At 32.5% G+C, this 16,134-nt stretch overlaps 2 protein-coding genes across 8 annotated transcripts; one reads left to right on the top strand and one right to left on the bottom strand.

Annotated features, from left to right (window-relative positions):
* The first annotated feature begins 17 nt into the window (after positions 1-17).
* Positions 18-7,761, top strand: LOC127253272 (transcriptional adapter ADA2b-like). Of its 7 annotated transcripts, none has more exons than XM_051277757.1 (15): positions 18-84; positions 376-420; positions 2,011-2,067; positions 2,515-2,570; positions 2,784-2,962; positions 3,339-3,404; positions 3,494-3,619; positions 3,715-3,790; positions 4,575-4,623; positions 4,714-4,772; positions 4,880-4,948; positions 5,043-5,268; positions 5,417-5,627; positions 6,098-6,346; positions 6,429-6,772. In XM_051277757.1, the coding sequence occupies exons 3-15, from the start codon at positions 2,015-2,017 to the stop codon at positions 6,618-6,620; spliced, it is 1,611 nt and encodes a 536-aa protein (XP_051133714.1). In that variant the 5' UTR covers positions 18-84; positions 376-420; positions 2,011-2,014; the 3' UTR covers positions 6,621-6,772. The 7 variants fall into 7 exon arrangements, with proteins under 7 accessions (XP_051133714.1, XP_051133712.1, XP_051133715.1 ...); XM_051277758.1 differs by lacking the exons at positions 18-84; positions 376-420 and adding exons at positions 1,798-1,911; positions 7,535-7,761 and having other exon boundaries at positions 6,429-6,631; XM_051277756.1 differs by lacking the exons at positions 18-84; positions 376-420 and adding exons at positions 1,798-1,911; positions 7,580-7,761 and having other exon boundaries at positions 6,429-6,631.
* A 652-nt stretch (positions 7,762-8,413) lies between these two features.
* LOC127253273 (nudix hydrolase 2-like) lies at positions 8,414-12,103 on the bottom strand. Its single transcript, XM_051277761.1, has 9 exons — positions 11,761-12,103; positions 11,428-11,671; positions 10,503-10,568; positions 10,253-10,390; positions 9,995-10,072; positions 9,706-9,756; positions 9,584-9,618; positions 9,318-9,426; positions 8,414-8,867 (listed from the first exon to the last, which is right to left on the bottom strand). Exons 2-9 carry the CDS (start codon positions 11,608-11,610, stop codon positions 8,691-8,693), a joined length of 837 nt encoding a protein of 278 aa, XP_051133718.1. The 5' UTR covers positions 11,611-11,671; positions 11,761-12,103; the 3' UTR covers positions 8,414-8,690.
* Between the last annotated feature and the right edge of the window lie 4,031 nt (positions 12,104-16,134).

A 16,134-nucleotide genomic window follows, 5' to 3' on the forward strand; every position in this document is an offset into this window, starting at 1 on the left:
TATTTGCGCCGGCTGCATTCGCTGTTTTTGTAAAATTTCAGGTCCCATTTGATGTCCCCAGGTCAGAATTGAACGGCTAACCAGGTATGTTTCACTTATTTCCGTGTTCTTCTGTTAGATGCTTTCAGCTCGTAGCTGTTTATTTCCATTTTATGTGCATACTGCCGAGTCGTATGATATTGAGTTTGGAAGCAAGTCAGATCTTCTTGTAGTTTTCGTAGGTTTTTATTTTGTCTTTATTTTTCCATGAGCTTCGAAGATTTTGCTTGCCGTGCTTTCTTGTGCTCGTTGTCGTGCCAAATTCCTATGAGTATGTCGGAGATCCTAATTCTTGTTTTTCTGTTTTTTTATCCTGCGTGATATGTTTGGAGGCAGTCGAGGAGCGAATTTGCTATGCAATTTGAATCGGAATCGATCCAAGTAAGAGTATTCTACGACATATTTTCTTTTATTATGAAAGCTATAGTATTTTGAGCATTGAACCATATTATTCGAGAGAATCCTCGATGGATGGGGAAAGAGAGTAGTGTAACTCCATGAAAGTGGTCTATGGATGGATCAAAACTATTGCATTGTGTCTCGTGATCCCGTCACCCACCGGGGTGATGGAGATGACGGGGTGACGGGGTTTCGCACAAATCGTATGCATGGATATATGATGTGATGTTTTTGGTTTTTTGAAAAAATTACTATTATAGAAATTTTTTATCGTTTATCGGCCTAGCTATCTATGGAACAATAACACAGGCTTAGGGCCGGCCCTGGATTCAGGACCGGCCTTCGGCTGCCGCGTCGGGGCCCAATATAAATAGAAGATTTTGTTGTATATGTATAATTTATTTAGTATGTATAAATATAAAAGAATCACGATTCTTTCCATGTTTTGCCTAGAGTTTTCTATTGCTTTCGCCCTTCTTGATGGATTGATATCATGCTGTTCTTATTGTTATTAGTAATAAAAGTATATTATTATATATATAAAATATCTAATTAAATGTTTATTTTTTGTTTCTTTATTACATGATAAATTAATTTTATATTTAAATATTAATTAATATTTTTTATATATGTTATTAAATAATTATTTTTTAAGTTAAAGATTTCATTATTTCAAATTTCAACTCACCTTCCAAATTTAAAACAAAAAATACTACATCCTTAAGCTGTATATATATTTTTTTGTTTAGTTTGTGATATTTTGTTTTGATTGTGAGATGAAATAATTTGTTTTTATATAAATTTAAATGTATAATAAAAAAATTAAAATCAAATAAAAAATGGTTATGCAAATTTTTTTAGAAAAATATATTTATTTTTAGTGAAATATTATATTCAATTCTATCTATTTATTCTAATTTTTTTGCTTTATATAAGTTATAAATATATTATTATATATATGATATTAAGGATTAATTTATCAAAAAAAATGTATATATTTTATTAATTAGAAAATATTATATTATTATTTTGTTTATTTATTATAAATTTATAAGTTTCATATAGTTTTGAGATTTTAATTTTTTTTAAAATAATAAAAATTAAAGATATTTGATGAATATTTTTGAATAAATATTATTAAAAAAATTTAAAAATATTTATATAAACATAATTATCTGACTAAAAAGGTAAAGAGAAGTATTAGTTTACTCCGGAGTATATAAAACATGTCTAATTATATTATTTTTATTAAAAATATTAAAATTTAAAATATTGACAATGACCAAACACACCTTGATAACTGATTATAAGGAAATTTTACAATATAAATATGAGCAACAAAAATTATTCGCCAATTAGGAAATCAAAAATTTCTTCTTAATCATGCGTTGATTATTGTCCAAATTAGGGTTCTTAAAAATCATTTTCATCTATCGATCAATCGCCGGAAATTGTCGCTAATCCATTTCCAGCGTTAGTAAAAGCGTCCCACTGTTCACTGTAAAACCGAATTTCAATGTTTTTGGGTAATTTATCGTGAAATTATTCACCGGAACTTTCTCCAATTGGCAGGTGAATGGGGCGGCGCTCCCGTGGAAATTTTCATGCGAAACATGATCCTAAGCAGAGGTTTTGGATTTTGTTTTATGTTCTTATTTATACGCAATTTTGTTAGGAAATTGGAAATTGGAAATTGGAATGTTTGTAGATTAGTTTATATTCTGAATTGGGTTTCATAATTGATTTGTTTCAATGTTTTGAGGGAAATATTGTAGTTTCTGACGATGAAGCGTGTTGGCTATTCATTACACGAATATCTGTACTTAAAGTTATGGCTCACCAATTGTTGTTCATGTTAAGTTAGAGTTGAGATTGTTTATTTTTCAAAGATTATAAAATTTTATGAATTCGTGGTGTTCTCCAAATTGATTATGTTTGTGTTATCATGCGGGCATTGTAATGATGTGGGAATTTTCGTTTGTTTTTTTGTTTAGATGTGATTCATATGTACTACACCTAGTGTATGCTTTAATGCCCTGTTACATATCTTCGAAATCTTATGCACTTTCTTGACAGATCAAGGAGAAAAAAGAGAGGATCGGATGGAGAACATGTCGAACCTATTCTTGGAGGTAATTTTTTTAAATTTTTAATTTTTTATGATAGGTTAGAATATTATCTAGAACGGAACCTTTGCTTGATTTGCATATCACTGAACTTAGTTGTACCTTATTTGGCCATTTTTGCCACTTTCATGTGTATTATCATTCTTCTTGGATTAAAGCAGATGAGCATTACTATCTATGGAGATTTAATTTGTTAATGTCCACCTTTTGATTGTGCAGTTCTCGGGGATAGTGATGAACAAAGGGTGTTGCACCATTGTAACTATTGCAACAAAGATCTTACTGGGATAATTCATATCAAATGTGCTTTGTGCTTCGATTTTGACTTATGCGTAGAGTGCTTCTCTGTTGGGGCCGAGATTCACCCTCACAAAAGTGGGCATCCATATCGGGTTATGGTCAGTGCCTCAATTTGAGATTAATTGGAAATTTTGACTATCCATAATTTTAATCAGTTCTTACATTTGTTATGCGTGTTTTCGAGATAAATGTTCGAATGAATGCAAGGGAACTTGGATTATAGGATCATTTGTTTTACACTTGTTTTTTATGTTTATGTTATCCTATTCATGAGTTACAATTTATTATATTCAAGGACTTTGACACTGGCATACTAATCATTGAGCAATGCCACAGAGAATCTGCTTCCAGATTGATTAATGCTTCGTGTTCCTCTCGAGTCTTATGGCTTTTTCACTACCAAGCAGTTGTTAAGAAATGCTTAATGATTTCTTAGCTCCTTACAATGATATTTATCAAAATGTGCTAAATCAGGATGTCCCATCATTTCCACTTACCTGTCCCGAATGGAGTGCTTATGAAGAAAAATTAATGCTGGAGGTAATCAGAAATATGCTTTGCATCTCGTTGATCCATGCAGTCATTATTTATTGAAGTCTTATCTTGTTATATGCCTCAACAAATATCAGGGACTGGATATGTATGGCGCAGGGGACTGGGCTAAAATTGCTGACCACGTTGGCACAAAGACAAAAGAAGTGTGCATTGAGCATTATAGAAATGCATATCTTAACTCTCCATACTTCCCTTTACCGGTATTGGTTATATAGTAGGAGTAGGTTACTCACGGTGAATTGGTGTTATTACGAGTTATAAACTTATATCATATAAAAATCTTTCAACTTACCAGGATATGACTAACTTTGCTGGCAAGAGTAGAGAAGAACTTCTTGCAATGGCTAAAGAACATTGTGACAACAAGAAAGGTTGGTATTGTTGATTGTTCTTTGTCTTTCCATGTTTTCTGAACTTTGTATTTTGGCTTCTTGGGTGGATTAGTGTCGCACGGTGAAAGTTTAGGTATCTCTTGTAATCTGTGATCTTGAAATTGGTTTGAACAGTATAATTCCATTCTGGTAAGCTTGAGTGTGCATTTTATTGTATTCGATCGAAAGGATCCACCGTACATTTTTCAGAACTCTTTTTGAGGCCTATTTTGTGTAGTTTTTTGTGAAATTTTCTAGCCCTTACGAAAACTGGAAAGTAGGAAATGTGCTTTATATCACTATTAATAAGATATTGGACTCATGCTGTTTTATCTTGTTATTGAGCATTTCGTGTCCCAGATCTTTCTTGTGTTATTTAGGGTGTGTTTGGTTGGGGATTTAGATTTGGGTTTGAGTTTTTAGTAGAAAAAATTTTGAATTTAAATAATTATTTGATGTGATATAAATATATATTGATGTGATGTTTTGAATGTAAATTTGATTTTTAATATAATACCGTAAAAAGTGAGAAATAAGAATTTTGTTTGATATTTTTGAAGAAAAAAAATGGTTGAATATGAAAGTCTTGGAGGGAAACACCAACAAAACACAACTTTAGTATCTGAAAGAAATAATGTTATAGAACATATAATATCAATCTCAACCAGTTTTGTGTTTGCTTCTGTAATTCATTCAGCTGTCCAACTTTGGTGTGCTGCATGGCGTAAAGTTATTTTTGTCACTATTGTCTAAATAATTCCATCTAATTGGCTTCCTTTTTCAGGGGAACATCAGCTGCAGGAAGAGTCTCCGTGTCCTCCCTCAAGAATTAAGTATTGCAATGTTCATTTAGTAACTGCTGAGTTTACACTTTTTTTTTTCTTTTAACATCAATCGGTCGCTTACGTGCCTTTATTTATTAGGGTTGAAGATTCATACAGAGATGGTGCACCGGGCCGTTCACCTTCCAACCCTGTTGTAGGTAAGTAGAAGATTTGACCTGCAAACAAGCTAGATGCAGTTTGGAGTTATAACGGTGGACAACCATTAGTGAACCTAAAGTGTGTCTACAAACTGAAATTTTTGTAGGTTCCAAAGTCAATAAAAAGGTGTCCAACAATACAGTCACAGACCATGGAGATGTTCAAAATATGGATGGTTAGTTACCTGTTCAGTTTGCTGCAGCCTTTGACTTCTGAAAGTATTGTTAGTTTGTTTTCCAGGTCCTGTGTTTGAGATTTCCTGATTTCAGCAGAACATATTTCAGGGCGAAGTTTTGGTGGGAATAAACATGAATCGGCAGACGCTGAAGCTCCATCTTTGATGGATGCTGTTGGTTATAACCCCAAAAGACACCAGTTTGTGGTAGAATATGACAATGATGCCGAGCAGTTGCTGTATGACTTGGAATTTAAGGATGCTGATACGGAAGACGAGCATGCATTGAAGTTGAAAGTAGTTTGTATATATACAAAGAGGTATATTGTAAATGCTTCAAGGAATGCAAATCTTGGTTGTGTGTGTCCTGTCATTTTTTTTTTTTATTTTTCTGATAGTTATGATTTATTGATGGCAATTGTCGTAATGATCTGTTCTGGAGCTGATGCTAAAAATGCTTGTTGGCAGATGTTCTGAAAGAGAACGAAGGAAAGATTTTATTCGAGAAAGAAATTTACTTCATCCAAGCCCATTCGAAAAGAGCTTAAGCCAAGAAGAGAAGAATATATGCCGTCAATATGACAGATTCATGCGTTTTAATTCGAAGGAGGAGCATGAAAAACTATTAGAATCTGTTATATCTGAGCATAGGCTACTTAAACGAATTCATGGACTTAAGGTACTATCTTTTCTTTGGACTGAAGTCATTATTTTCTTTAACTGTATGGAAAAGCATCTGGAAAAATACAATGGTTCTGTTCTGTCATATGTCTTAGTCTCATAGTCGAGCTGGCAAATAAAACCATGCATCTTTTATGGGCACTATTTGTTGTTATTTTAAATGTGAATTCAAATTTAATCACAATTACATAGAACTTATACTTGTGATTATTATCATTCTTTTTTAATTCTTTTGACTTTTGAGATAGCAAAACTTCAGATGCCCATCTGTGTTTTGGATGTTTGGAGATGTTTTTTATTTAACAATTTCAAATAGAATATATGTTTTTATGTGATGTTTTGGATGAGATACTTTTTTGAAGGGAAAATTTATTATATTATAAATTGCCAAAAAAAAAATAATTCAAAAACACTAACAAACACATCCGAATTCTACTTTGTATTTCACTCTTGGAATTGAACCTTCAGGAAGCAAAAGCGGCTGGCTGCCGTACATCTTCTGAAGCAGATAGATATCTTGAACTGAAGAGACAGGAAGCTGAAGATGCCACTGGTCGGAAGGAAAGTTCTCAGGCAGGTCCAAGCAGCCAAGAAAGTATACCAATTTCTTCAGACTCTTTCGGCACAAATTCAACCACAACATCTACAGGCCAAGCCCACTCATCAACCGATTTGGATTTTGCATCAATTTTGGGAGCTAGTTTACTGTCTGAAGATGTAAGTACACATTGACTCTCTTCCCTGCAATAGTTACTTATTTCCGGTTTTCAATAGTTAATTTCATACATTGCGTTGGCAGGAGAGACAACTTTGTCGTGAAATTGGGTTAGCCCCACAAAGGTTTCTGAAAATACAGGGGGACATGACTATGCATGTCCTGTCTGGCAGTATCAGTAAGAAGACCGATGCCCATTCCTTCTTTCAAATCGAGCCAGAAATAGTCGACAAAGTTTATGATGTTCTTTTGAAGAAAGGACTTGTTCAGTCCTAATACAATGGAAGGTACATACTTCATTTTTTCATTCCTTGTAAAGATTGCATTTGGTTGTCGACAATTAGAGGCTAACACGATGGCATGTTTTAACTTACCATACTTGACGAATGCTTATGACCTCAAGATGTTTTTTTGACTCGAGTAACAAATTACTCCTATATTCCAATTCAATAGAATTATGGTATATTGCAAATATTTTACATGCTGTTTACTATTGGAATTACTAATGATTCTGTCGTCTGTAAAACACCCTGTATTGCCGTATAACTATAGCCTGAATCTTGGTAGGAGTACAAAACCTTAATTGTTTCAATTGACTGCTACATCTAGGCATAGCATGTGCTCCCGGTTAACATAGGCGAAATATTTCCGACTATCTGATCATGAACTGCTAATGAAGAAAAGATGCATAGCAGTCGAGAAAACTGGATTGGATATATTGATAGTCATGACTAAGTTTTAGAAACAATAGTTATTCCCTTGTCTGTCAAGAATATGTAGTTTTGTGTGGATATAGAAATTAAGAAAAAATAATACTTTAGTATTAAATTTGTATGTTAAAAAGTAAGTTGGGAATATAATGAGAAATTTAAGTTGGAGGTTTAATTGAGAGTAATTTAGTTGAAGTAGCTGTCATAAAATTATAGATACATAAGTTTAAGGGACAATCATTAAGAAAAGTAGAGAACTGGCGTAATTTTGGTGTCAAAAAGATGATCTTGTCTGAACATTAAAAACTTACCTCTAACCTAAAGATATATCACAATACTCGTTAGGATTTCAGGAATTCGTAAATGTTGTATGTATATTTAGATATGCATACATAGTGTATATATGTAGTGAATTGTTACACTACTGAAATATGATGCGATGCATCGAATGAATTCACTTCAATAGTTCGGTTCATCTAGAAACGATTGTTGATTCAAGTCTGGTTCTCCTGCGACGAAATCCAGCAATGCTTTTCCCTCTCCGTCGTCGCCAAATAATTCCATAGGCAGAGGCGACAACTGCCCGAAAACGGCAATTGCCATCAAAACTAAACCTGTGGACACGATAAGGGGCCAGAAGTAAATGAGAATTCTAGTTAAGTTAGGCGTAAATGGCGAATAAACCATCAGGCCGTACAACACGGCTGTTGCTGCTGCAGCTGCAGCGACAAACAGGTATCTCTCTCCTAAAACCCGGGCATCATCGATTTTCATGGCTGTGTTGTGTGTGCTGGTGCATATCTTAGGACAATCTTTTAAATGGTCTTTTTAAACAGGAAAGTTGCCTTCGGAGTTGGGTCATATGATTAATTGATTACCTGTTTTTGAAGGATTCTTTGAAATTTCGGAAGTTTTGCATATATTCCATTCTTGTGAAAGTTTTTATGTTATATGGGAGTTTTGAACTTAGGATGTGCTTTACCCTGTTAAGAAGTTCGTAGTTTCTTTGCTTGGAATGAACTGCGATTACTTTCGATAGAATTTTGGATCGTATTGGCCTTTCTAGGTTTTTATTAGCGCCTGACATTTATCCGAATTGAACGAGCTTGAACTTCGTTCAAGAGTAGTGAATAAACATGATCTAATTAAAATTCAGCCAAAAACTGAAAAATATAACTATTTATTAGTCATCGATATGACATACGTTGATTTGATCAAAGAATAAACACAGAATCTATGGCCAAAATATATAGTACCTTCAATATTTATTATTGTACTAGCTCAATTCAGTCTAAAAAAGTAATCATCTTGTCATTTTCAATTGCCAAACACAAATAATAGTTTCCAGAGCACAAAACATATTCAATATCTATTTTTCATTTAAATTGTACTAATTCTGAAACAATTCAAAACATATCCAGAAGTGAGCTGACAGGTCAAGGTGTACCGTACCTGTTATTCCTAAAGACATATATATACCTTGTGAATTGTATCAACATGCAACCATCCAATCTAATGCAACATAAGGTTGCGAGTCGAGTCGAAGCAACAACCTTATAGGATCTTACGGATGTTGGAGAACCACATTGCAAGATTTAGAAATTGTAAGAATGTTGGGCAAACCAAATAGCAAGATTTAGAAATTGTTGGCGTAGACGTAAGTTTTGTTTTGAGAAGAATCGGTTGTCACCGGAACTCGTGAGAATCCAGTGTAGAGTTTGCCTTTCTTCGCCGCGCATATATCTGCAAGTCTTCGGAGGAGTTCGTGTTTCTGGACAAATGGCTGTCCTAGATACTCTTCGTATGGCATCCACTGGAAATCACAAAATAAATAAATAAAATATCGCATTCAACTAAAATTAAAAATATACATGTAAAACTAAAACTAAATATGAAAATAGTCTACATAGAACATGCCACCAGTGATCTCAAAACATAACATCCATAGTATGAACTGACAATAAATAACAACGAAAAGAATTATGCAGACATTTTTGGGTTTTTTCTTCGATTAGTTTTTTAATATGCAATCCTCATGATTAGTTTTGATGAAAAAATCTCACAAAACATCATATCGAACCACTATCTAAACACAGTTGCCACGTCTTGGTTTTGAAATGAAATTTTTTGTACTCATTGACACTAAGAAGATAAAGAAATGTGCTCCAAACCAAAATCTTGAATTGATTGTTATTGGAGGATCAAATATGAGTATTTACCAGAATTTAGCAAATATCAGAACATGTATATTTTAAAACCGTACCTGGGCTGCTTCAATCTCGGTTTCCTGTGGATGGATGTCGAATGAGAGTGGCTTCAAGAAGCACACAAAGAACAAATCCGACTTCTCAAAGTACGCTTTGTGACTCTGCCTGCGACAGGTCGTTTAATCGATCAACATAAGGCGAGTCAGAAACTCTTTATCCAAAATGAACAGACCAAATGGTTCTACACTTTTCCAAGATAGGAACCATAACTTCTTCGAATTGTGCAAATAGAGCATATAATCAATACTATATGGAAGTGTACCTGAATGCCAGTATTTCCAAGAAAATTGAGTCAATCTGAAACATAAGTACGGCCGATGAATCAGAAAAATTGAATCATAGAAAATAAAAAATATGACAAGTTCTGGTATTTGTGTGTCTTACTCCGGTTTCTTCTTTAACTTCTCTAATGGCAGCGTCGCAGATATCCTCACCCTGCAAATATACGCCTAACTGTTACAGATTTACACTAGATATTGTCCAGCCATTTACGACTAAACGTTACACCCTCCATCAATTTTACTATTTTGAGTTGTCAACATTCAATATATCAATATTTCTTAATCTGTCGTAACAAAAGTAAAAGCATGCAAACATTACATAAAGAACAAATTCTTTTTTTTTTTCTTCCTTTTTTCACTGACTATGAAGAAATCAAAGAGCAAGTCACTACCTCATCGACAACTCCTGTAGGGAACTTCCACACACCCGTTCCACGGAAATGTCCACTCTTTTCCTGAACTACCAGCACCTGTAGTACAACAATCTTGTGATGTCAAAATCCCATTAAATCCTTCCTAGCACATAGAAATCATGCAAATTGATGAAGCTGTTTGGCATTTTTTCGTGAAATTAATACAGAGCAAGAAACTTCAACTTCACTGGTATATTAATGTATACACACACACACACATATATATATATATCATACTTCGTTCTTTTCATTTAAAACAAATGCACCGATGCCGACTCTATGTGAGGCATTTGCTGGCAGGGTATTTGGGGTGTTAGGAAGCCAATGAACAAGCATCAAATATTTAGGCTCTGCATGATGAAAATAGAATCCTTCCTGCAACAATAATAATCGCATATGAGCTACAAACAAGGCGAAACACATATTTTTCTGCTACCATTCTTATCCTCAACCCTACTATAACTTTGAATTTTCGACAAGAACTGACCTTAACAGCAGTTTCAACCAGATTCACTAGCTCAATAGGCATCTTAATCCAGACACCCCTTTTCCCCTACAACACACACGATCATTTTTCAGCTATGTGTGAATTCCCACACACACGTATGCACGCATGTGTATATATATATATATCTATGAGTAGATGGTTGAACAATAAAAAATATTCGTTAAATCATATGGAATTTCTCATTGAAAGGTATAAATTAATGCTTATAGATTGAACAACAAAAAATTATTGAATCAAAATGTAGATCAATCCAACCATCTAATAAAATTTGATCTAAGGTTGAAACAAGAAAATTATTGAAGCAAGAGTTAAATCTATTTACAAAAACATCAGCTGAAGAAATCTTCTCGACCACAGCATGAAATATGCTGATCAAACCAGCAAACCTGAGTGTGTATACATATATATATATATGGCAGCTTTTTATATGATGATGAATTAAATCATTCAACACCCTATTGACAATACATAGCATATATATATAGACAACACATAACAAATAAATAGACAACACATATGCTATATTAATATAATACAAATACAACATATAAACTGATTGCACCTGAACTAATTGCCACCATATTGATCTTAGCACAACAATCACATGTTAGCACGGATCAAAGATGCAACACATAGTTTATGTATAATATAATTCAGTATATGATCCCACAAAACATTACAATAGTCCACAAAACAATATTTAACACAGCACAATATATAATTTATCACTGTCAACATATGCTGTTTCAACAATAATCATGTGCTATGTATATCAATTGGGATTACTAACTCAGTCGGCACCATAACCAGATATCCTCATTAAAACTGTATCTAGCAAACCACAACCCTAAAAATGCCTAAATTCAGCATAATATGAACAAAAATAATAACAATCCAGAGGTACCTGCTGTCGCCAATGGGCAATGGAGGCTTTCAACAAGGAAGCGAAAACGGGAAGTTCCAAAGGCTCACAACTCATTTCAACTATAATTCCTCCATGCTCATCGTTTTTGCCCTCCAGAATTCTCTCCACTTGATCGATTTCATTTTCTGACAGCGCCGCTGCCGGAGACGTCAACGCACTCATTGAAGATATAGTAATCCAAAATTCACGCTAAGAACCCTAATTCTAGCCTCGACAAATCTACCTGTAAAAAAAAAAAAAAAATCCAAAAAAACCGAATAACAGATTGAATTTCCGTGCCTGGATAAGGAAAAGCTTGAAAATCTTCCGCACCTGGCAGCGGCGAGGACGAAGCAGAGATCTGCTAGTGAAAACAACATCGATCGGTGTTTACAGGGGACATTTGGCGCAATAAGAGGTGATGATTTCTCTGAGGAGATTTCATACTCGCCGTGGGAAGGAGACTCGTCTTATATTAATGTGTTTGCTTTTCTCTCTCTCTCTCTCTCTCTTAAATGCATATTAATTCAAACAAGCAAGCATCGGAAAGTACGGACGGGCGGATCGGAGGTTGTCATATCAGAGCGGCGGAACACCGTCGCCGGCTTGATCTCCGGGCGGCGAGGTACCGTTGTTGCCTTGCAGTTGTTGATTACTCATATAGATTTTGGTTGATGGAAAATTGTCCATAAATTAAAAAATATGGAGTAGTAAGTTTGTCCTATAACATGATTAACACAATGCTTTGTTATTTCTATTATTTTTTTTTTTACAAATTCTTTTAAAAAATTTATACCTCAATGCTATGTAACATTCATTATTTTTATATTTTCAATGCAATTTTATATATCTTAAATAAAAAAAAAAAATTTCAATAATTTTACAAAACAAATACATTCTTTATTTTTGCACTATTATATTGGTTTACAAGACCAAGGATAAAAATATTCCAATTTATATTGTATAATGAAATATAACGTAAAAGTAAATAGTGTCATTATTAAAAAAAAAATAAAACAGTAAATTCGCAGCCTCGAAACTGTGTACCGAATAAATTCCTAATCGAATCTAATACCTTGCAAGTTAGATTCGACAAGACAAATTCCTGATAAATTTTTTTATAAGAAGGAAGAGAGTGTAAGAGTTAAAATTATGATTTTATTATTTTACTTAAAATTTTTCAATATATTTTTTTAAAAATATATACTATATATTTATTATTTATATTATTTATATAATTTTTTATATTCATATAAAAAATATTTTTTTAAACCAAAAATACAAAACAAATACACTTAATATTTTTTTTTTGGAAAAAAAAATTGATAGAGAGAACAATAAAGTAACATTTTAAATTTTATTTGAGTTCTAATTTAAATAGAAATAATATTACAACAATTATTAAAATTTTAAATAAACTCTAATTTATTTATATAAAAAAATTGTGTATATAATATAAAATATTATTTTTTATGAAATAATATATATTATTTATATTAAAAATCTTATTAAAAAATTATTGAAAAAATAAATTCGAGATATATTTGATTTTAATTTAAAATTAAAATATTAAATTCATACAACTCACCACTTTAAAATGTATAGTATATAATGATATTTTGATAAATACAAATAAAAATAATTAAATTGGTAAGTTGTGTATTAACTACATATATTATAAATATTGTTGATGTAATTTTTCAACAATAATAAAGTAAAATTCAAAGATATAGAAAATATCCTTAAACTTGATTAATTAGTGCCTGAGATTAGGAATCTCTAAACACTGTACGGTACATAAAATAAACTGGAAAATAAAAGACTGAAATTTAAAGTGGTGATCCCCAAATCTGACTTTGCTTTGTTGAAGTTGATTGAAGATGCCTTGCCAAATGATGATCCAAATCCTTAAATATTCTCTGGGAAACCGTACCGAAAACCGTCACCCGAACGGTTACAACGTCTCCTTCCCAACCGTCTTCCAACCCTTCTCATGCTGACACGCGTCCCCAGCAGACCAAAATTATCCCTACATTTCACTCTTTGAGCCGACCACAGACCTTCCGCTCTTTTGGCCCGACTGCCAATCTACAATAGTATGGGTCCGACCGCCAATCCTCCCGACTTGCGAACCATCTGGCTTGAGGTCTTTCCGCCTTGAGGACTTCCCGACCTGAAAACCTTCCGACTTGAGGTCTTTCCGTCTTGAGGACTTCCCGACCTGAAAACCTCCCGACTTGAGGTCTTTCCGTCTTGAGAACCTCCCGACCTGAAAACCTTCCGACTTGAGGTCTTTCCGTCTTGAGGACTTCCCGACCTGAAAACCTTCCGACTTGAGGTCTTTCCGTCTTGAGGACTTCCCGACCTGAAAACCTTCCGACTTGAGGTCTTTCCGTCTTGAGGACTTCCCGACCTGAAAACCTTCCGACTTGAGGTCTTTCCGTCTTGAGGACCTACCGACCTGAAGACCTTCCGACCTGAGGTCCTTCCGTCCTGAAGACCTTCCGACCTGAAGACCTTCCGACCTGAGGTCCTTCCGTCTTGAGGACCTACCGACCTGAGGTCCTTCCGTCCTAATGACTTTCCGTCTTGAGGACCTACCGACCTGAAGACCTTCCGACCTGAGGTCCTTCCGTCTTGAGGACCTACCGACCTGAGGTCCTTCCGTCCTAATGACTTTCCGTCTTGAGGACCTACTGACCTGAAGACCTTCCGACCTGAGGTCCTTCCGTCTTGAGGACCTACCGACCTGAAGACCTTCCGACCTGAGGACTTTCCTTAGTAATAAACCTATTTTCATTGATTTCCTCATGGTCCCCTTCAGTCAGTTCAATCAACTCTATTGCCAGGCCCACTATTCTTTTTACCTTGGGCTTTTAACCTAATTCTAAATTTCGTACGTAACAAATATAAATGAGTTTATTTAGATGGAAATAATAATAAATGATAAGTGAAACAACAAATAGGGAAAATATATATATATATATATTTTTACTTTATTATTTAAATGAAAATTTCAAATAAAAATCAAAATACTTAACAGCCAGACGCCACTTTGCATAGCCATTACGACGTCGTTGTCGGTAATTGCTAGAATAAATTAACACCAATTTGTTATAGGTAATTTTACATTAAGCCCATTAAAATATAATGATGTGACTTTGACCCCAAAGCTTTTTAGTATTCCAAACTGGCAAAGCATATTTATCACTACGTTCTTTTAATGTTACTATTATAATTATTTCTTGTTCCGTCCCATAACAAATTATTTTTTTTTTATTTTAATCCGTCCTATAATAAATTATTTATTTTTTTTAGTAACTGTACTATCTACCTAACATTACAAATACCCTTACAACTTAGAATATATTACATAAATGTCATCACATTTACATCACACAATACTAATAAGGTTATTTTAGTAATTTATATTTTATTCCTAAAATAAATTCTAATATAATTCCAATATTTCTAAAATTTCGTGCAAAAAGCAAACGGATACCTAATTATGGGACGAAGGGAGTATTTATTAATGAGAAATATTAATATATCACAAATGATTATGAAAAAAAAATTGTCAAAATATTTATTTATAGTATTTTAAAAATATTTTGTAAAAATAATACTCCATCCCTCTCAAACACCATGCAACATTTTCTTTTTGGTATGTCCCAAACACAATGCTTCCAAAATAGTAAGTAATTAATTATACTTAATTTTTACCCCACACTTTATCCAATCACATCACCCAAATAAAAATAATAAAATATAAAATTTTCTGTCTATCACATCACCTAATTTTTAAATTATTCTACTTAATACTACCCACCTAAAAATCCGTCCCAAAATAAATGTTGCATTTTATTTGAGACGGATGGAGTAATATGTTAATAAGAAAAAAAAGAATTATTTATTTATTTATTTGTTTTTAGAAACGAGTGTTCATGTAAAATAAAAATAACCCTAACCAGCATACCTTTTTTAAACTTACCAAAATTAAATTATACAGAAATAATTTAAATCCAATTTAGATTTAGCACTAATTATTATATAGACATATATATAAATATAAGGTAACATTAGTACGTTATGTCATAATTTTGTGGAGGTGAATTATGTTATTTACTTTAAATATTTAGAATATAGTAAGTAATTTTATTATATTAATTAACATGACATTATAGAATATATTCGATAAATTACTTACCAATGTGTATTTTTGCTCCAGATTTGATGCCATCTTAGAGTTTGGCAAAATTTAAAATAATTTGTAATTTCATACTTATTAAATATACCATAGTTTAAATGTATCAAATTTAATTCTAAATCCAATAACAATTGAATTTTTTATTTTTTATTTTTAAATTAAAATCAAGATTATTAAGTTTATAATAAATATATATTACTTTATAAAGTAAAATATTATATCAAAATATTATTTAAATAAAAATTATAATCAACATCTTATTTCAAATCAATTTAAAACTATATTCATATTAATCCAATAATAATTATATATTAAATAGTGGATTAAATACACACTTTTAAAAAATAATAATAATAATAATAATTGTTTTTTGTTTTTTGATTTTTGTTTTACTATTTAATTTACTATAATTTTTTTTATATATAAAATATCACATAAAAATTAATTTAAAATACATTTATAAGATATTTCAACCGTTATAATTTAATAAAATATATTCA

The sequence above is a fragment of the Andrographis paniculata genome, unplaced genomic scaffold (assembly GCF_009805555.1).
Source record: "Andrographis paniculata isolate CXL003 unplaced genomic scaffold, ASM980555v1 Contig50END, whole genome shotgun sequence".
NCBI classification, from domain to species: Eukaryota; Viridiplantae; Streptophyta; class Magnoliopsida; order Lamiales; family Acanthaceae; genus Andrographis; species Andrographis paniculata.

Excerpts from the sequence above, each read along its gene's own strand:
- LOC127253273 (XM_051277761.1), bottom strand. The coding sequence starts at position 11,610 with ATGAGTGCGTTGACGTCTCCGGCAGCGGCGCTGTCAGAAAATGAAATC. Across the intron at positions 9,757-9,994 it reads CTACAGGAGTTGTCGATGAG|GGTGAGGATATCTGCGACGC; the intron begins GTAGTGACTTGC and ends GTATATTTGCAG. Across the intron at positions 9,427-9,583 it reads TTGGAAATACTGGCATTCAG|GCAGAGTCACAAAGCGTACT; the intron begins GTACACTTCCAT and ends GACCTGTCGCAG.
- LOC127253272 (XM_051277757.1), top strand. The coding sequence starts at position 2,015 with ATGGGGCGGCGCTCCCGTGGAAATTTTCATGCGAAACATGATCCTAAG. Across the intron at positions 4,949-5,042 it reads AGATGTTCAAAATATGGATG|CAGAACATATTTCAGGGCGA; the intron begins GTTAGTTACCTG and ends TCCTGATTTCAG. Across the intron at positions 6,347-6,428 it reads CTAGTTTACTGTCTGAAGAT|GAGAGACAACTTTGTCGTGA; the intron begins GTAAGTACACAT and ends TTGCGTTGGCAG.